At 31.6% G+C, this 23,058-nt stretch overlaps 1 protein-coding gene across 1 annotated transcript; it reads right to left on the reverse strand.

Moving 5' to 3' along the window:
- Positions 1-17,922: 17,922 nt before the first annotated feature.
- Positions 17,923-19,549, reverse strand: LOC138337048 (uncharacterized). The gene is made up of 3 exons (XM_069292532.1): positions 19,016-19,549; positions 18,458-18,582; positions 17,923-18,338 (listed from the first exon to the last, which is right to left on the reverse strand). The coding sequence occupies exons 1-3, from the start codon at positions 19,187-19,189 to the stop codon at positions 18,272-18,274; spliced, it is 366 nt and encodes a 121-aa protein (XP_069148633.1). The 5' UTR covers positions 19,190-19,549; the 3' UTR covers positions 17,923-18,271.
- Positions 19,550-23,058: the final 3,509 nt, after the last annotated feature.

Here is a 23,058-nt window from a genome sequence, read left to right on the forward strand (position 1 = left end):
ATATACCAAGTAATATCATAAAATCAACTATGATACTCAACATATAGCAACAACAAATACTATATCATTAACAATTACCGTCAAGTTCACACATGAGGACTCAAGCCTCAATACCATACTCATTTGGGAATCATGTTCATTAGATTGAGTATATTAACATCTTTCAAAATTCATTATCTTTAATTCTCTTGTGTCGATACGTGACACTCTGCTCCCACAATATTCATTAATCCTCTTATGTCGGTACGTGACACTCCGATCCCCTAAATCTACGTGTCGGTTCATGACACCCGATCCCCTAATACTACGTGTCGGTTCGTGACACCCGATTCCCTAATACTACGTGTCGGTTCGTGACACCCGATCCCTTAATACTACGTGTCGGTTCGTGACACCCGATCCCCTAATCTTCATCCATCAATTCATCAAGCCTTCTTTCTTACCAAGGCATCATCAATCCCATTATTTTAGTTCATCACGCCTTCTTTTATACCAAGGCCTCATTATTAACAAAGAGATTAGGATTTTGCAAGATTTGGGATTCAATAACTTCATCGTGCTTATATAATCACAATTATATAATTACATTCATGCAAGCATACAATTAAGCACATAGCAGGGTTTACAATATTATCAATACATATCATTCTCTATTAAGAGTTTACTACGAATATTGTAAGAGAAACCATAACCTACCTCCACCGAAGACTAGTGATCAAGCAAGCAAATTCCCAAAGCTTTGTGTTTTCCTCTTCGTTTCTCCTCTCTCGATCAATCCTCTCTCTCTCTTTGTTCTTTCTATTTTTCTTTATTCAAACCCTCTTTCTTTTACCCTAATTAGTATATAATTAAGAATAAAAGATAGCAATAATGACCCACTAATTAACTTAAGGTTACCTCTTTTAACCCCCAAGTAATTAGACTTATTAACATTAACCCACTAACTTTATAATTAAAGCAGGAATAGTCAAAAACGTCCCTTAAAACGTATCAAGAAATCCGACCCAGACTGGGATTACGCAGTCTGTGACGGCCTGTCGCGCCTGCGACGGTCCGTCCTGCTGCCCCGTCACAGAGTTCAGAGACTCAATTTCTCTGAAGAGTCTGTGACGGTCCGTCACACCTGTGACGGTCCGTCCTGCCATTCCGTTACGAAGTTCAGAGAGTCAATTTTCAATACCTAATTTCTGATTTTCTAAGTGTTTTGAAACGAGACCCTGCGACGGTCCGTCGTGCCTATGACGGTCTGTCGTGGGGTCCGTCGTTTCTGCCAGTTTTTCCAGAATTGAAGTCTGCTGCTCAAAACGACTAAACAGGTCGTTACAGATATCGACAATTATTTTGGAGTTTATCTGATTGTTTGAGGTTTTTTTATTGGATTTCAGTTTTATTTGATTATTTGTCAAAGCAGATATTGAATGTATAAACTTCTTTTCTGCTTATGATTCAGAGTTTTCCTGGTTCTAATTTCATTCTCCATGAGAATTTGTTGTAATTTACACTTTTAACTCGCATTTTTCTATTCTCGTGTAGCTTAGTACTGAAGAGAAGCAGTAGATAGGTGCAAAAAGGTTACGAGTTCATGTTCAATTAAGTTTTTGCGAATTTCATGGGATAAAATGACAACTTACTACAGCTTATACTCCTCAACAAAATGGAGTATGTGAGAGGAAGAATCGAACAATCATGAATGTTGTGTGAAGCCTTTTACAAAAGAGCCATGCTCCAAAAAAAATTTGGCCTGAAGCGGTTTGCTGGAGCGTTTATGTGTTTAATCAAAGTCCATCTCGTGCTATTCAGCTATGACACCAGAAGAAGCTTGGAGTGCACAACAACCAGATGTTGTGTGCATTGCATTTTCTCATGTTCCAGATCAGAAAAGGACAAAGACAATAAGTGTGTTTTTCATAGGTGTTAGCAGGGAGTCGAAAGCTTACAAGTTGTACAATAGTGATTTTCAATTGTGGTGTAGTGTTTGATGTAGATAATGTCTGGTCGTGTGAAGAAAATCCAAACAACCAACAACTTCCTTTGGATCTTGACGACGGAGAAAAAGAGCAAGAGCAACCAGTAGCCGATGAAGGTGCTTCTGCCTTGGTTCATCAAGAAGGCACCAACTTTCAACCTCAACAAAATCGAACAAGGCCAACATGGATGACAGATTATGGGTGAGTGGAAATGTTCAATCTGAAAATAAATTCATCTACATATTTAGCTTTATTTTCTGGTTGTGACCCCGTAAAATTTGATAATGCGTATAAAGATGTAAAGTGGCAGAAAGCAATGGATGTTGAGATTGCCACAACTGAAAAAAACAATACTAGGGAGCTTACGGATCTTCCAAAAGTCCAAAGATCGATTGGAGTTAAATGGATTTATAAAACCAAACTCAATGAGTCTGGTGAAGTTGATCAGTACAAGGCGCTCTTGGTTGTGAAAGGATACAAGCAAGAGTATGGTGTGGATTAAAAATAGGTCTTTACACCGATAGTCAGATTTGATACCATCGGATTGATGTTGGTATTCGCAGCTCAAAACAATTGGCCGATTTATCAACTTGACGTTAAATCAGCCTTTTGCACGGAGAGCTGCAAGAGCACGTATATGTTGAACAACCTCCTGATTATGTGATGCATGAAAGTGATCACAAATTTTATAGATGGAAAAAAGGCTTTATATGTGTTGGGTTTTAGCAAGTGTGAATGGGAAAAGAAAACAGAGAATATGAAAAATGAGGGAAATACTTGGGAGGGAAAATGAAAAGTCATTTGCAAAGTGCAAATGAAAAGTCATTTTTCCCATATCGGCAAAAGAAAGGGAAATTGTTGTCCTTATAGAAGGAAACACTTCCATTACTTCTTAAAGAGCTAAGAAGAAGATGCCCCCTCGCGCCGTCGTCGTCGTCGCTCGCTCGGCTTTGGATTTGGATTTAGCAAATGATGTGATTGATTGATAAATTTTTTGGACAGAATATATTTAATCAATTTTTATTAAATAAATTAATCTTGTTAATATCATCTCTTATAAATTTGCGGGTAACACTAACATTCCGAAAAGTCATTACTTTCCAAAAAGTAGTTATTTTACTAACAGACACAATTTTTTGAAAAGTTGTTATTTTTTTCTCCAAAAGACAAAATTTTCTGGATAAAATGGGTCTGAACAGATTTCACTGAACAGACATGTTCCTTGCTGAAAAAGGCTATAAAAGGAAGTCAATTTTTGATTTTTTCTTTATCACTGAAACTTTTTTCCTTTCTGTAGATTTATTTTTTCTCTCAAATAAAATCAAAGCGTCTATCGACTGAGTCTGTGTGACTTGTTGTTGTTCTTAAGTTCGTTGAAGTTAAAGAAGTTTGAGGTACCGCTATTTCTTTAACAGGTTTAATCCGTTTTATCTTGGGAGAAATTAATCCATAACCTTGGGTACACTGAGGGGATTAAATTTCTTAAGGACACACAGTACTTTCTGTGGACTCGGATTAATTCTTGTATTCTATATTATTTTCTACTTCATCTTATTTCTGTTTCTGTTTCTGTTTATTAACTTTATAAATACAAGTTATTGTAAGAATAACAATCTTAAGAAATTTAAATAGTTTCTCTATTTGAGGTTTCTGGAGATTAAAACATTTATGGTTTTCTACTCTGCTTGAATTTTTAAAATTCATTCGATTAACGATTAAAAGAACATAAAAGCTTTATCGCTAAATCAGAAACAGTTTGTGTAAAGATTTGTTCTTTACTGTTAGTATTTTAAATACTTAATTTATCTGCCATTTGTGACAGAAAAAAAAATAAAATGACTAATGCAAGTCAAACAAATGCTGGAACAGTAAGTGCTGCAACAACAACGGTTGCACATAATCGTTCAAATGCTGCCTTAGCACCGGCTGAGAAACCTGCAAAGTTTTCTGGAGTCGACTTTAAGAGATGGAAGCAAAAGATGTTCTTCTATCTCACTACGTTGAGTCTGCAGAAGTTCATCAATGAGAATGTTCCTATTATGTCAAATGAAACTTCGGCTGATGAACGATTCTTGGTAACAGAAACATGGACACACTCAGATTTTTTGTGTAAAAATTATATTTTGAGTGGTCTGCAAGATGATCTGTACAATGTGTACAGCAATGCAAAAACCTCAAAAGAACTCTGGATGCTTTAGAAAAGAAGTACAAAACAGAAGATGCCGGAATGAAGAAATTCATTGTGGCAAAATTTCTGGACTTTAAGATGATAGACAGTAAGACTGTCGTCACCCAAGTTCAAGAATTGCAGGTCATAATCCATGATCTCCTTGCTGAAGGATTGATTGTGAATGATGCTTTTCAAGTGGCTGCAATTATTGAAAAGTTACCTCCATTGTGGAAGGACTTTAAAAACTACTTGAAAAACAAACGCAAGGAGATGACTGTTGAAGATCTCATAGTAAGGTTGAGAATCGAAGAGGATAATAAGGCTGCAGAAAAGAGGTCACGTGGTAATTCAGCAATATCTGGAGTAAATTTTGTTGAAGAAGATTCCACAAAATTAAAGAAAAGAAAGAAAGCATCTGGTCCAAAAAGCAATCCTCCTAAGAAGAAATTCAATGGAAACTGCTTTAATTGTGGTAAACATGGTCATAGGGCTAATGAATGTCGGGGTCCTAAGAAGGACAAGAAAAAGAAGGATCAAGCAAACTTGGCTGAATCCAAAGGAGAAATGGACGATCTCTGTCCAATGCTTTCAGAATGTAACTTGGTTGGAAATCCAAGAGAATGGTGGATAGATTCTGGTGCCTCATGCCATGTTTGTGCCAACAAAGAATTATTTTCATCATATACTCCAGCACTTACAGATGAAAAATTGTTTATGGCAAACTCCGTTGTTGCAAAGGTGGAAGGAACTGGCAAAGTCCTACTAAAGATGACATCAGGCAAGGTGGTGACTTTGAATAGGGTCTCATATGTTCCAGAATTGAGAAAGAATTTAGTTTCAATTCCAGTTCTGACCAAGAATGGATTTAAATGTGTATTTGTTTCTGATAAAGTAGTAGTAAGCAAAAATGATATGTATGTAGGAAAAGGCTACCTTAGTGATGGCCTTTTAAAACTCAATGTAATTGCAATTGATATGAATAAAGATTTTGCTTCTTCTTACTTGCTTGAGTCGATATGTTTATGGCATGAACGTTTGGGACACGTTAATAACAAAACCTTGTGAAAACTGATTAACTTAAATATTTTGCCAAAATTTAAGTGCAATAAATCAAAATGTCAAATTTGTGTTGAATCTAAGTATGCTAAGCATTCTTATAAATCTGTTGAAAGGAATTCAAATCCTTTAGAATTGATTCACACTGATATTTGTGACATGAAGTCAACACCATCACGTGGTGGGAAAAAATATTTTATAACGTTTATTGATGATTGCACTAGATATTGTTATGTCTATTTGCTAAATAGTAAGGATGAAGCAATAGATGCATTTAGGCAATATAAAACTGAAGTTGAAAATCAGTTAGATAAAAAGATCAAAATGATCAGAAGTGATAGAGGTGGAGAATATGAATCTCCATTTGAAGAAATATGTTTAGAAAATGGAATAATCCATCAAACTACTGCTCCCTATTCTCCTCAGTCTAATGGAATTGCAGAAAGAAAAAATCGAACTTTAAAAGAAATGATGAATGCATTACTTATAAGTTCAGGTTTACCACAGAACTTGTGAGGGGGAAGCTATCCTTACAGCAAATCAAATACTTAACACAGTGCCTCACTCAAAGACAAATGTATTTCCATATGAGAAATGGAAAGGTAGAAAACCCAATTTGAAATACTGCAAAGTGTGGGGGTGTCTAGCCAAAGTCCAAGTTCCTATACTTAAGAGGGTAAAAATAGGACCTAAGACTGTGGATTGTGTATTCATTGGATATGCGACAAACAGTAAGGCATGTCGATTTTTTGTTCATAAGTCCGAACATCCGGATATTCATGATAATACGGTAATGGAATCAGATAGTGTTGAATTTTTTGAACATATCTATCCGTATAAAACTAGACTTGAGTCATCTAGTGAGGGATCTAAACAACCCGGAGAAGAACCAAAAGAGAATGAACAAAATGAAGAAAGTCCAAGATGCAGTAAACGTCAAAAGACATCTACTTCACTTGGATCAGATTTTGTAACATTTCTTCTTGAAAGTGAGCCTCAAACATTCAAGGAAGCAATGTTGTCTAGTGACTCAACCTCTTGGAAGGAGACTGTTAATAGTGAAATTGAATCAATCTTAAGCAATCATACTTGGGAGTTGGTTGATCTTCCTCCAGGGAACAAACCCTTGGGTTCAAAATGGATCTTTAAAAGGAAGATGAAAGACGATGGAACTATTGACAAATATAAAGCAAGACTTCTTGTCAAAAGTTTAAGACAAAAAGAAGGTCTTGATTATTTTGACACATACTCACCAGTGACTAGGATTACATCAATCCGGATGTTAATTGCACTAATTGCAGTATACGGTCTTGAAATTCATCAAATGAATGTAAAAACAGCCTTCTTAAATGGAGAGCTTGAAGAGGAAATTTACATAGAACAGCCTGAGGGTTTTGTAGTTCCTGGTAAAGAAAAGAAAGTGTGCAAACTTATTAAGTCACTTTATGGACTAAAATAAGCACCAAAACAATGGCATGTAAAGTTTGATCAAACCATGTTGTCAAATGGATTTAAGATCAATGAATGTGATAAATGTGTTTACATTAAAGATACTCCAAATCAGGAAGTTATTTTATGCCTCTATGTAGATGATATGCTTATAATGAGCAAAGACATTTCTAATATAAAAGCTACAAAGTGTATGCTTGCTAGTAAGTTTGATATGAAAGATTTAGGAGTTCCTGATGTGATATTAGGAATTAAAATTCTTAAAACTCCTAATGGTCTAGCATTGTCTCAAACTCATTATATTCAAAAGATACTTGAAAAATTCAAATTTTTGAATTTTAAAAGGACAAAGACTCCAATTGATGTAAATCTTCATCTTGCAAAGAATAAAGGTGAAAGTAAGTCTCAATTGGACTATGCTAGCGTATTGGGAGGCTTAATGTATGTCATGAATTGTACACGACCAGACATAGCATGCGCTATCAGTAAACTGAGTCGATACACAAGTAATCCTAATCATAATCACTGGTTGGTAATGAAGAGAGTTTTGGGATACTTAGATGACACTCAAAACTATGCTTTACATTACAACATATATCCAGCCGTTCTTGAAGGATATAGTGATGCAAATTGGAATACTGGGTAAACTGAAACAAAATCCACAAGTGGATACGTTTTTACTATTGGTGGAGGAGCAATATATTGGAAATCATCCAAACAAACATGTATAGCTCGCTCTACAATGGAGTCTGAATTCATTGCTTTAGACAAGGCAGGTGAGGAAGCTGAATGGCTCCAGAATTTCTTAGAAGATATTCCATTTTGGCCCAAACCAATGGCCCCTATATGCATACATTGTGATAGTCAAGCTGCAATAGGAAGGGCTGGAAGCATTATGTATAACGGCAAGTCTCGTCACATAAGACGAAGACATAACTCTGTGAGACAACTACTCTCTAGTGGAATTATCACAATTGACTATGTGAAGTCAAAAGATAATATGCCGAATCCACTTACGAAAGGCCTAAATAGAGAGGGAGTTGAGAAATCATCGACGGGAATGGGACTATGGCCGAGAACAAGTCATCGTGGCAGTAACTCTACCTAGAAGACTGGAGATCCCAAGATCTAGGTTCAAGGAGATAAAATAAAGTCATTGATGACGGTTCAACATTGTCAAAGGAAAAAAATATTATTATTGTCCATTCTCATGATGAGACAATGTTTAGTAACCAGGATAAAGACATAAGGACTTTTTAATGGTTTCTAAGTTTGATACAGGGAATATCAAATGGTGTATCTATGGGATAACACATTTAGAAATCATCTATGTAAGTGGAAAGTGTAAGCTGCTTTAAGGAGAATCCGGTAAGGCCAGTTCTATAAGCACTGACTCTCCAAGATGTGTTCGTGGCTGAAACGAACTAAACAATGAGAACTAAGAACAGTTTAAGGGTTGATTGTGTGACATATGTTGTCTAGGTATACACCAAAGCTCGACGGTTCAAAGATATCAAATCTACCGATTGACCGAGTATATCCGATATATGTTCACTATTGAAAGTTTAAAGGGAAGCCTACTTATCAAGATGCGATTAACCTTTACCTACAAGACACACAAGTTTTTTCATGCATATGTTTTAACAATAGCCTTCCCCATTCATGTGGGGGATTGTTGGGTTTTAGCAAGTGTGAATGGGAAAAGAAAAGAGAGAATATGAAAAGTGAGGGAATTACTTCGGAGGAAAAATGAAAAGTCATTTGCAAAGTGCAAATGAAAAGTCATTTCTCCCATATCGGCAAAAGAAAGGGAAATTGTTGTCCTTATAAAAGGAAACACTTCCATTACTTCTTAAAGAGCTAAGAAGAAGATGCCCCTCGCGCCGTCGTCGTCGACGCTCGCTCGGTTCGGCTTTGGATTTGAATTTGGATTTGGATTTGGCAAATGATGTGATTGATTGATAAATTTTTTGGACAAAATTTATTTAATTAATTTTTGTTAAATAAATTAATCCTGTTAATATTATCTCTTATAAATTTGCGGGTAACAGTAACATTCCGAAAAGTCGTTACTTTCCAAAAAGTAGTTATTTTCTTAACAGACACAATTTTTCGAAAAGTTGTTATTTTTTTCTCCAAAAGACACAACTTTCTGGATAAAATGGGTCTGAACAGATTTCACTGAACAGACATGTTCCTTGCTGAAAATGGCTATAAAAGGAAGTCAATTTTTGATTTTCTTTTTATCACTGAAATTTTTTTTCTTTCTCGGCATTTATTTTTTCTCTCAAATAAAATCAAAGTGTCTATTGACTGAGTCTGTGTGACTTGTTGCTGTTCTTAAGTTCATTTAAGTTAAAGAAGTTTGAGGTACCGCTATTTCTTTAACAGGTTTAATCCGTCTTATCTTGGGAGAAATTAATCCATACCCTTGGGTACAGCGAGGGGATTAAATTTCATAAGGACACAAAGTACTTTCTGTGGACTCGGATTAATTCTTGTATTCTATATTATTTTCTACTTCATCTTATTTCTGTTTCTGTTTCTGTTTATTAACTTTATAAATACAAGTTATTGTAAGAATAACAATATGTGCTAAAACGAGCTCCCCGAGCTTGGTACAGTCACATTGATGCATATTTTAATCTAGCAAATTTTAGAAAATGTCCATACGAGCATACACTTTATACAAAACTTGCAGATGGGAAACTTGTGAGTTTATGCTTATACGTAAACAATTTGATTTAAACTGGGAGTAATCCTATATATCTTGAAAAATTTAAGTTATCCATGATGACTGAGTTTGATATGTCTGATCTTGGCTTGATGCATTACCTTTTGGGCATTGAAGTAAAGCAATCAAGTATTGAAATTTTTATTTCGCAAAAGAAATATATCAAGGAAACATTACAGAGTTTTGGAATATAGAGTTGCAATTCTGTCACAACACCAAAAGAGTTGGGACTGAAGTTGGAAAAGAATCTTATAGGAAAGAAGATTGACAACACTCTTTTCAAACAACTCGTGGGATGTCTGATGTATCTGACAGTCACCAGGACTAACATAATGTATTTTATTAGTCTTGTTAGCAGGTAAATAAAGCACCCAAAGAAATTTATTTTTTTTGGTTGCTACAAGAGTTCTAAGGTATTTTCAAGGTACCATTGACTACTTGAATACAAGAAAGAAGGCAAGTCAGAGTTAATTGACTTTACAGATAGTGATTTTGCTGGAGATAAAGAAGACAGGAAAAATACTTGAGCTTATATGTTTATGCTTGGATTTAAAGTTGTTTCTTGGTGCTCCAAGAAGCAACCAATTGTTACATTGTCCACTACAGAAGCAAAGTTTGTAGCTGCAACTGTGTGCTACCCAAGCAATTTGGTTGAAGAAGATATTGGTTGAGCTTTATGTTAGACAGCAAGAACCAATTCTTATTTACTGCGATAATGGCTCGGCGATTAAGCTTTCAAAGAATTCAGTATTGCATGGATGGAGCAAACACATAGATGTAAAGTTTCACTTCCTGAGATCTCTCACGAAGGAGAAAGTTATTAATATTGTCTATATTGTCTACTGTAGAAGTGAAGAAGATTCTAGTGTTTACCAAGATTTTTTGAAGACCAAGCTGCTGATATCTTCACCAAGTCCCTCATGCTGACAACATTCAGAAAGTTAAGGAAGCTACTTGGAGTTTGCACTTTAAAGGAAAGCTACGATGAATAATGTTATTCAGCTGAAGTCGTATACTTATCATTTTAAGGGAGGGTTTGTTAGATATTTTAATAAATTAAGTTTCTTCATTTCTAGATTTCAGGGTATATGGTTGTTATTCCCAAATTACTAGAAACGTGTGACTTAGTAGGTCAATTTTAATTGCTTTTATGACTTAGTGGTTGAGATAATGTAGGATTAGACATGCCTTAATTTCATAAATGTATCACTTATGCACATAATAATTTGTTATAGAAAATAGTTGTTTACAATTATCATAATAATATTAATATAATCACAGTAAATTTGTTGTAAACATATTTCTATAGTAAGATAAATATTTATAAAATTATGTATGTATATGTGTTATTAATTTATATTATTATTTTTTACATATGAATCAAATACTCATCAAAATAGTATTAAATTGAAGACAAATTCATCAAAGACATGTTAAAAGTAAATTAATGAGACAATCTTTATAATAAAATTACGAGATTATATAACTATTATATGCTTTATGCATTAGATTTCTTCTATCGAACAATATATTTATTAAGTTAATATATATTAAGGTGTGTTCATCTTTATATCCGATTAATTACTTTATAAGGTTTTAAGTGTAAATTTTATTAAATATATTAGAGGTTACATATAGCTATCTATGACTAATAATTATATCAAATTTAAATAAAATTCAACTTCACAATTACTTAAATTTTATCTTGATCCTACTTTGAGATTATTTTTTTATTTATTTTTTTGGTAATTAACTGTATATTCATTAATCAACAAATGGTATTGACAGATCATGAGAAATAACATCAGTTTGTTAACTAGAAAAAACAAAACTCAGAGGAGATACAACTTTGAGATTATTTTTTATTTGGCTTAAACCTATTCTATTAAAACATTACATAAACATTTTAGTGCAATTAATTAAAGGTGTTCGTCGTTGGATTTAATTCAATTTTATAGACATATGGTAAGCATTAAACATAATTGAATAAATAGTGGTTACCGTTAATTACTTTAAATTAAGAAAATTTACATCAAAGTTGAAGTATAAAATTGCACTAAGGATTAATTTTCACTCAAGTTCATCTTGATCAATTATTTTGAGAGAATTGTTATTTGACTCAAATTTATTCGATCGAAATAATATGCATATTGGTGATATTTCTGTTTGGTTCTATTTTAATATATGATTTAAATTGTAAATTTCAAATAATTTTAAATGATTTTAAGAAAAAACTCTTTAAGGCTCACACAAGCTTCATCATGAACAAGTGCTCTAGAAATAGTTATTTGACTCATGTCTCTATTTTGAATGTTGAATACAATAGAATACATATACATTTGGATATTTGTCATTTTTTCATGGATTGTCCAATTAGAAATACAAATGCATTTGAATACATAAATATATTAGTAGATTTGAATATAAGAGTTCATCCATTTTTTGTACAGTGGAATACATATACATCTGGATAATTATATTGCAATCAATTCATTATCATTTGTTTTTTAACTGAATTGTTTAATTTTATTGATATTTTAACAAAATTATATTAAGAAATATCAGAATACAATTATTTGCAATTACAATAAATTAAGTTAAAACAAATTATGTGAAATGCGCTAACGTTTGAACAAAAACAATAGCAACAATGAAGAATGGTGTACAATGTATTTCAATTTTTTTAAAACTGACTAGAATTCAAAAGTATCTGCTGACCATATAATTATTAGTTGTTAATGTAATGATGTGAAATTGAGAATTTTAGGACATAATTAACGAGATTGTTATAGTACTAGAAATTACCTTATATAATGCAGTATAATTGAAATTGTAAAAAAACAAGAAACAAAACAATACACAAATAAGGTGAAATATTAATTAAAATGTAATCATTTTTTTAGATAGCACTGAACTTCAATAATCTAGTTATTTATATAAATTGCTCTAAAATTAATCTCAATTTTATCAAAAGAAATTATTATTTTTATTCCACGTACCAAAACAACTCCTCAATTTTGTAAAGTCCAAATAGTAGAGGAGGCCCTTTGATCGAAAAAAATTAGAAGAGGCCCAATTCTATAAAAATGAGCCCACGAAGCATTCACACAAATAAACAATGGTCACTCTGTCCTCATAGAAGTTAACGATGGTGAAAACCCTATAAATGCCTAATAAGCTACTCTTTACATATCTCACTCCGCCGAAATAGATCAAAAGCCCTAAATTTCTCTTTTTCTTCTAGGTTTTGGATCTGTAGCTGCTCCTTTTTTCTACCATTCCCTTTTTGGCAAATCAATATATGTTTATCTATCTATTTTTTTGTTTTTTGTTTGAATTTTATGTTTTTTGGAACAAGTTGGTGTTCTTCTTTAGTGTGCGTTTGCGATTATAGGATTTTGTTGAAGATCAATAAATGTTGGGTTTGTTTTTGTGGCATAGGTGGGTGAGCGCTGAGTGGTGACTATTCTGAGTGGAGGTTATGGCTTGGAATCGAGAAGAGGGAAGCTCATCTAAGATCAAGTTCGATGAGGGGGGTAGATCTGCTATGTTTTGGGGTTTGAATTGGGAAAAAAGAGGAGATTGACGAAGTTGCCTTCAGATCCCTTTGATATGGACAGTAGCAACCAAAGGATGAATTTTTCATCCATGACTAGTTAGTTAGAGGATTTTGGCTTTATGGTAGATGAGAAATAATGAGGTTGAGAAACTGATTTGCAAGATGGGAATTCATCAGGGTGCGGGTTTTTAATTGATTGATGGAAATTGTTAGCCGCTGGGGATGAATTTGAGAGACGGGTTGAACAATGGTCATGGTCTAATGGATGGTGAATGATCATTGTGGTGTGTATGGAGGTAATCCATCAAAGGCATTGTTGGTTGTCGTCCCTTGGTTATTTAGCCTCGGGGGGACCTATTTGTAGTTGAAAGAATATGCAGCCTTTATGGGATGTTGTTGTTGGAGATCCACTTTTATGGAGAAAAATTATCATAGTTCATCCATTTTGTACTAACATCACAAATGATATCCTTATAAACTTGACGAATACAGCTCAAATCCATCTTTATTCTTTCAATCTATTTCACCGCTCAAAGCTCACTGATGTTGGTTTGAAGCTCAAAGGTCAGTTGTTTCTCTTGTGTTTTTTGCTTAGTTATTAGGAACTGTATTACCTCAACAATTATAAATAGTAAGAAATCTATTAAGCACACAGTTAATTTAGAAACCCTAACTTGTAAACCACACTTTTTCATACTAAACCTATATGCAATTTGAACTTCCATGTTGAGGTCTCTTCAGCCCACCTCAGTACTTGTTAGGTTATTCCAGGGCCTCGTCAAAATTTGACAGACAAGAGAAATGTCCTCTAATTAATGCAACACTTGAAGAAAATAATGCTTATATATAGTAATAACTAAGCTCTCTATAACTTGTGTAGGAGTCTTTCATTGTTCGCAGACGAGAAAGACAAGTGAGGGAGAAATGGCCAGTCTCCATGGCTTCACCAAGTAAGCATCGCAAACCCCAAATGATAATTCTTGAAAAATATCTATTGTGTGTGTGATTTCATTTTGTTATTTGTTGTATTTAGTATTGGAATGAAACATATCAGAGAGGATTTAGTATTCCTATGGTCTACCCCATCTATTTAGTTGTTTATTTCACATTATTTCGTTGTTGTTAATTTTCCCATATGTGTATCCCTTTTTCAAACTATTTGGCGTGCTTTAATTTATGCGGAGTTTTTTTATCCACAAGTTAAGGGTAAGATATGTTTATACTCTATCCTCTATAAATCCAACTTGGCGAGAATTTACTGGGTATCATTGTTGTTGTTGTTGTTATGGTCTACCCAAACTATTTGGGATTAATGTGTATATAGTACGAGTAGAACTTTTCCAAGAGTTCCACTTGATTATTAAAAACTTTGTTTTTCCAGCTTATATTTTGTATATCTACAACCCCTCTCTTTCGCACTTCCACATCATGGAACAATTTCATGAATGTTTGGACTAAGGTTGCATCCATGGCCCTCTAAACGCGAAATGGATACAAATCAACCCAAAAGTTGAAGAGATTTTTGTGGGATTGAATTAACCAACCTGCCTTTTGTAGGCTAGCTCTTTTTGTGTCTCCAAAATTTCTCCGTTATGACATAACTGATTTATCTAAATTTTTCTTTCACTTTCATCTTCCATATCTTCCATCTCGGCTATGTTTGATTTTGTGTTTCCTTATTTTTGTAAGTTGGATTTCACTAGGCATATTGTTATTGATGATGATAATATTTTTCACTAAGGAAAATATGGAAGAGCTCCTTCTAGTGTTGATAGTTTTAGGTGAATAAATATCAAGGTGGAAAGCTCCCATCTTAAAAATTGAATTACGATTTTGCCTCTCTACTAAATTAAGAATTTAATTAAATAATAATATTTTAATTATCTAAGATTGAATTATACAAAATTATAAATGCATCTTTCTCATATTAAAAAATGAAATTGACCTAGATTTAGATTGAATTGTAATCCAAAAATAATAGCAGAAATACCCTAGATTAGGAACGCTTTCTCTCCTAAGGAAGTTTTCGAACAAACTAAAAATTCAAAGTTTCTCTTTCTCATATCAAGATGGTGATTTTCTAATCGAACAAAAATAAACCGTAGTCGGTTCTAAAAGAAGTAACTATATAAAAACCAACTTAACACAAATATAAATTGGTTGAAAAATAAATAATGATTATCAAATAGTAGGAAGATATAAACAATATGTTCATATGTGATTTTACCATTTCCTTGTATTGCTAGCATAGACCTTTTCTTTTATGAACTTCATCGAAGTGATAGAGTATTGACACAACATGAGGAAATATTTTTCCATACACTCGACATGCAATTAAATTAGTACAAATCACCGTTATGTTTCTCTTAAATAAGTTGAATTAATATATGATTTAACTTATTTAAGTTAAAAATAACATATACTTATACTAATTTAGTTGCATGTCAAGTGAGTGATAAAAATATTTCTTTATGATTTACCCTAGTCCACTACTCTATCATTTTGATCAAGTTCATGGAAGAAAATGTTATATGATAACAATACTACGAAATGCTAAAAAATAATGCATGAATATGTTAGCTTATACAGTATTATTATTTGATATTCGTTATTTATTCGTCGATAAATTTATATTCGCGTTAAGTCAAGTTTTTTGTTAACTCTTTATGATCGACTATGTTCGATCAGAAAATCACAATCTTAATAAGAAGTTTGAATTTTTAGTTTGTTCAAAACTTACGATGGGAAAACATTTCAATCTAGGGTGTTTCTCCCTTCTATTTTTAGATGGTGACTCATTCTAGATCCACGCAAATCAACATTTTTAATATGTGGAAGATGGACGTTGAATTATTAGTTTAAGTAAAACTTCCTTACAGAGCAGCGATCTATTTAGACTGAAGTCAAAAGTTATATGTAGGAGTTGTTCACCGTATTATAGTTATGACACCAATACTACCAAATTTAGCAACTAGATAGGAGCAATGAACTCTCTTTGCTTATAAGACATGCCAATAACCATCCAAAAATAGAAGAGAGAAACAACCTAGATAGGAGCAATGAACTCTTTGCTTATAAGACTTGCCAATCACCATCCAAAAATATAAGAGAGAAACAACCTAGATAGGAGCGTTATTCCTTGTAAGAATGTTTTTAAACAAATTAAAATTTCAAAGTTCTTCTTATCAGTTGGTGATTTATGATCTAACAAGAATGAATCATAGTCTGTCCTAAAAGATTTAACAAAAAAAAACCCGACTTAACACATATAAAGTGATTGGAAAATAAATATAATAATGAATATCAAACTATTATATAAAATAGTAATAATATATAAATTAATATGTTCATGTGTGATTTTACCATTTTCTTGTATTGCTAGCATATAAGCTTTTCTTTTATGAACTTGATTCAAAATGATAGAGTAGTTACACACATGAAGAAATATTTCGCAACACACATGCAATTAAATTAGTATAAATTATCATTATGTTTCTCTTAACTAAGGTGAATTAATGTATGATTCAGCTTGATTAAGAAAAATATAATGGTAGTGTATACTAATTTAATTGCATATTTAGTGCGTGAAAAAAAAATATTTCTTTATGATGTACGACTACGCTATTATTTTTATCAAGTTCATGAAAGACAATGTTATATGCTAACAATACAATAACAAAATAGTAAAAAACCATACATGAATATGTTAAGTCGATTTTTTTGGTTACCTCTTTAGGACGACTATGATTCATTCTTGTTAGATCATAAAATCACCAACTTGATAAGAATTTTTAGGCGTTTAGATTGTAGTTTTGACTATTGTTGTCGTCTTTGAATTTTCTGTTGGACATTTTGTTGGTTATTAGTTAATTGCTTAAGTCAAATTTGTATTCTGATTAATAATAGCTAGTTTTCATATTCTGTCTCATTTTTCAGTCAAATAGACTGATTAAGAATTTGTAGTGATTCTTTAAACTCTGTTTCTCTTATCATGAAATTTGTTAGAGTTGTCTTACATTAGTTATCCTTTAAAATGTCTATATAAGCTGAAGCGCTTGATGATCATAATAGTTTTGAGAGTTCTTATATGGTAGAAGAGCAGATTCAGCAGAATGTCAATTTTTAGTGATTAATGGGAGTTTGAATCTTAATTATTCTTATTCAGTCTATTTAAATGCGTTTGATTTTAGTGATTAACATTCATTTTATTAAGTCCATTTGTTTCTTTTTTTTAAAAAAAAAAACTCTTACTGATCTTAATGAGTCTGAATGATCGACTCTATTCAAATATTAAGTGTTTCTTTTCTTAAACAAATTCTCTTCTTCGTTGCTTCTCTTCTGGACATGTTTCAAGTTTCTTCCTCTTCTTTTACAACCAAGTATCATTTTTTTTTCTTTGAATAAGTTTTCATAATCTTTTACAAGTATTTATTTAATATTTCTAATATATAAAATATCCTTGGGTGAATTGATATTTATGAAGAAACTGTTCTTGTCACAATTTGTTTGTTGTCAAAACTTCTTCAGAAGAAGTTATCATTGTTTCTTGAGAAAAAATTATTTGAAAAAACAAATAACTCATCTTTTTTCTGGGTTGAGTGATAATCTTATTCTTGAAACAATTGTTTGGAAAAAGTATTTTTTGTTTGGATCATAACTATTATTGACATAGTGTTTAATTTCAAATTTAAAAAAATATTAAAAACAAACAATCTTAATGATTTAGTGTTCAGACCTAAAAACTACATTTCAATATCCAGACAAATATTCGACATTTTAATCTTAATACTAATCTTAATATTCAGATGCCGCATTTAGATTCAGGCCTCTTAATTTTAACGAAAACAAATAAGGCCTAAATCTGCTTAAGAACTGGACCATATTAGGTGTATAGTACGCAATCTTACCTAATATTTCTGTCATCCAAAAATATTCATTTGTTCAGGTAATACTCCGCAGCATTAGGAATTATGTTATGCTAATAATATTGAAGCAGGACAAACATTTTCTGTCACTAAACAGTAAAATCCATTCTTATATATACAAATTGTGAGGATTGGAAGCAAAACATTAGGTTGAAAGTGAAAAATAAATTGTTAATACACAAGTTGTACTACTTATATACATTTTAATTAATAAAGAAAAAAAAAAAGCAAGCCAATACCCCTCTTTTTTTTGTGAAATTATACTAGCTATTAGAATAACGACAACTATCATGAGTCTGAATAGAACAGAACGGATACATAATATTCGAGTAACAATATCTAATTAGCTTAAAGTTGAAGCATATATATAATCGAGTTGATTTAACCCGTTAAGAATGCACAAAATCTCTTTCATTCCACAGCAACATCAGCTATATGAAACCAATTTCTTTGGAGGAGCTCTACAATCTCTTCATCTCTGGATATTGTAACATGTTATAGTAAGTATCATAAATAAAATTAATATTATATAATTGTATTATTTAATAATGTTATATATGTTCTAAGTATTACAATAATAATGTTACATATATATACCTTGATTTAGAAGGAGACTTTGGGGTTTGGTGACAAAAACGAGGGCCTTCATCATATCCTTCACATGTGATTTCTCCATATTCATCTCTATAAAAAACTACACCCGTTGACTTATCTTCAAATACCTATATATATTCATATAAATATAATAAATATATTACGAAAAATCAGTAAACGTTTGTACATGAATTGATTGATATTTTTTTTAAAAAAATAGTAGTACGAATAAGAAGTGAAATTGATTACATATAATTAATGTAAAAAAAATAAGATGTTGACGTCTAACTGAATTCAAAATTTAGCTCATGAACGAAGGATATTGCTTAAATCCTTATAAAAAAAACCTTTCATTTCTTTTTCACGTTCAAAACTGGACATCTGATGTATGAATAATTTAATATGAAGGTCCAACATCAATTTCAAATTATTGGAATGACTCCTACTCTAATACATGTCTAGATAGACTCTAGGCCTTATATAATTTTATATAAAAATTAAAGCAGACAAAGGTCTTGGAGATCGAATCCACCATCACCTTTAGTATAAAGAATGAAATACCTTAAGCCCATTTTTCGAAGTTAATTTGATCTGACACGGAGTTGTTGACGATAACGATGATGATGATGATGATGCAAACACTACTCGTCTATGGACAGGCAATCTTACTGTCCTTGTAGTGAAAGATGATTTGGTAACTAGAAAAGATGTTGAAAGAGAGTTTACCACAGCCATTGAAGTTAATGGAGAGAAGAAAAAGAAGAAGAAAAGAGTGAGAGAAAGCTAAGGAATGTTAGTTTATGGTATGAAGTATAGTTGTTGAGGGACTTTATATTATATAGTTTTTTCTGTAACTTAATCTTGCTATACTGTTTGGGGAAGACTTAGTACACATTACTACTTTTAATTTGTAGTACCTAACAAAAAGAGTTTGGATTTTATTTGCTTATATTATATATTATAGTATATCTAACTGCTTGGTGCTAGAGTTTTTTTAATTTGTTTTGGTAAGTTAAAATAGATGATGAATAATAGTTTCTTTGTTATAATTTATTTGTTTTGTGTTGATTTGAACTAAATCATTTAAAAAAATAAAAAGAAATTTTGAATCTTGTGATCTTAAATCTAAGATATGTTGTTATATGTACCAAAATGTGCTTTAATCGAATGGTTTTAAACATCTCAAGTGGAAAAATTATAGATAAAAGAGTTATCACAAAAAAAAACTTTTTTTTAATTGAAATGGACTAAGAAGAAAAGTAGGACAAATAAATTGAAATGAAGAGAGCAATACTTGTTTCGATGGTTGTTATCTATTGTATTACATTGCTTTTAGGTACTATATTTGTTTTTTATTATTACGTTTTGAATTTGTTTATATCATATTGTTAAATTCATTAGGTTATAAGACGATTAAAATTCTCATTTTATGTAATGTGATCGTGTTGTTATATTTTCTTCTTTTTTTGATAATATTATAAATTTATTTTTAAAATTATTAATATGTATCATAATATATATAGCAACAAAAAATAATATAGTCTATCCAAATATATTTAAAAACAATACAACATAATACGGTATAAAATAAGTTTCAACCATCCATAGTGAAACCAAATATTCATCCTCAAGAAACATAGTGAGTTTCAAGTCGAAATTGAGGTTATATAGTGCTTTGACTATCAACATAAAATAGATCAATTATATTTTAGTAATAATAATTAGCAAAAGGAATATACATATAAAAATTATAATTATTATTGGAAATAATTATTGGATCAAGTCCATGGTCTAATTTTATTCCATTAGTTATTTAGTTTGTCCTCTTTTTTAATGATAATCACATTTTTTTAATAAAGATTCCACTATGAGCATAGTAAAATATAGTTTCTTTCATATTAGATGATGATTACGATTAATAAAACGTTATATATCTCTAAAGAATATCTAAATTGTGGACAAATGATGTTCATCCACATTGTGAGAATATTTGACAATTAATAACATAAGTCATGATTACTGCAGAGTCACTTCGGCTTTAAAGAAATTCGTAAATCTTTTGAACTAATATTTACGATTCATGTACTACAACTATTATATATATAATGGTCATCTTTGTTGTTGTTGTTGTTATGGTCTAGCCTTACTATTTGGGATTAATGTGTATATAGTAGGAGTATAACTTTTCCAAGAGTTCCACTTGATTATTAAAAACTTTGCTTTTCCAGCTTATATATTGTGTATCTACAACCCCTCTCTTTAGCACTTCCACATCATGAAATAATTTCATTTAATGTTTGGACTAAGGTTGAGGCCATGATCCTCTAAACGCGATATGGATAGAAATCATCCCAAAAGTTTGAGAGATTTTTGTGGGATTGAATGAACCAACCTGCCTTTTGTAGGCTAGCTCTTTTTGTGTGTTAATAGTTAAATGAACTTGTCTCCAAAGTTTCTCTGTTATCACATAACTGATTTATCTAAATTTTTCTCACTTTCATCTTCCATCTCGGCTATGTTTGATTCACTGTTTCCTTCTCTTTTTAAGTTGGATTGATGTCATTGAGTTGAAGATCTTTCATAAACAACCTCTTTATCTCCACAAAGTAGTGGTAAGATTTGCACTCTGTACATTCTACATACTCTACTAAGTGAGATTTCACTAGGTATATTGTTGTTGATGATGATAATATTTTTCACTAGGGAAAATATTGAAAAGCTCCTTCTTCTGTTGATAGTTTTAGATGAATAAATATTAAGGTGGAAAGCTTCCATCTTAAAAACTGAATTACCATTTTACCGCTCTACTAAATTAAGAATTTAATTAAATAATAATATTTTAATTATCTAAAGATTGAATTATATAAAATTATAAATGCATCTTTCTTATATTAAAAAATAAAATTGACCTAGATTTAAAATGAATTGTAATCCAAAAATAGAAAGTAGAAACGCTTTCTCTCCTAAGGAAGTTCTCAAACAAACTAAAAATTCAAAGTTCCTCTTTCTCCTATCAAGATGGTGATTTTCTAATCGAACAAGAATGAACTGTAGTTGGTTCTAAAAGAAGTAACTATAAAAAAAACTTAACACAGATAAATTGGTTTAAAAATACATAATGAATATCAAATAGTAAGATTATATAAATCAACATGTTAATCTGTAATTTTACCATTTCCTGAATTGCTACCATAGACCTTTTCTTTTATGAACTTCATCGAAATGATAAGTATTGGTACAACATGAGGAAATATTTTGCCACACACTCACATGCAATTAAATTAGTCTTAGGTTATTAGCATTTTAATATTAATATTTAACATATTAAATTGCTTTATTTTGAAGTTATAAGAATGACCATTGGTAGGCATTTGTGTTTTAAACTACCAATTTAATCATGATATTCATCTTTGACTTGGTAGTCATGTAATGCCATTACTTTTGGCTTTGTTGGCGGAATTCATTATGAGATACAAACATTCCAATAAACATTGGAATGGATAACTTCTACATCATCCATTAGCATTGCTTATCCATCACTTTATTTCATTCTTAATTCCTCCATTACTCTTTGTAACATATGTAACTCCTTTGTAACTTATGAAACTCCTAAGACCATTATCTTCACTATTTAGTACCTCCATTATCTTCCTATTCATTGCTAGGAAGACTTCTTGTAGTATAAATAGTGGTGGTCTTCATTTGGTTTGGAACACACACAAAACACAAGAGAAAACAAAGAGTGAAAGAGCTAGTCTAAAAGAGAGTTCTTATTAGTTGAAGGGAGGTGTTTTTTTTTTGTGGAGCTTTGGACTCAACTCTTGTCCAGAGTTGTTAAGTTATACTTTGTAAAGGTTGTTGTATCCTGGAGGGGACAAGTCAAAGAGGACTACTGCTGGACCGGTGAAAATATTTGCTGCAGTGGGCTTGAATCTCCTTAAAGAGAGCGAGATATCCGCGCCTCAGCTTGAAGAGATTAATTTCTTCATTTTATATTCAATTGTAATCTTGCAATTTTATTATCTTGTAAGTTTTTTCACTAACAATTAGTATAAAGCACCGTTATGTTTCTCTTAACTAAGTTGTATTCATATATGATATAACTTACACTAACTTAATTGCATGTCAAGTGTATGACAAAATATTTCTTTATGATGTATTACTACGCTATCATTTTGATCAAGCTCACGAAAGAACATGTTATATGCTAACAATACAACAAAGAAATAGTAAAAAGTCATACATGAATATGTTAGAATATACAATATTATTATTTAATGTAATAACTTGATACTCATTATTTATTCGCCAACGAATTTATATTTGCATTAAGTCGGTTTTTTTGTTACCTCTTTAGGACCCACTATGAATCATTCTTGTTCAATCATAAAATCACCGTCTTGCTAATAGGAGGATCTTATGGGAAAATCTTAGGAACATTAAAACATCTTATAAAGATATGTGGCTCATTAGAGGTGATTTTAATGAGCTAACTTTTTTTCTTTTTTTTTAATAGAAAAAAAAAGGATCTCAATGAGAAGCACAAGCAAGTGGGATTAGGCTTCCTTACTAATCTTGATGAGGTAAAGGACCTCTACAAATTA

Source organism: Solanum lycopersicum, chromosome 12 (assembly GCF_036512215.1).
Source record: "Solanum lycopersicum chromosome 12, SLM_r2.1".
Lineage (NCBI taxonomy): Eukaryota > Viridiplantae > Streptophyta > Magnoliopsida > Solanales > Solanaceae > Solanum > Solanum lycopersicum.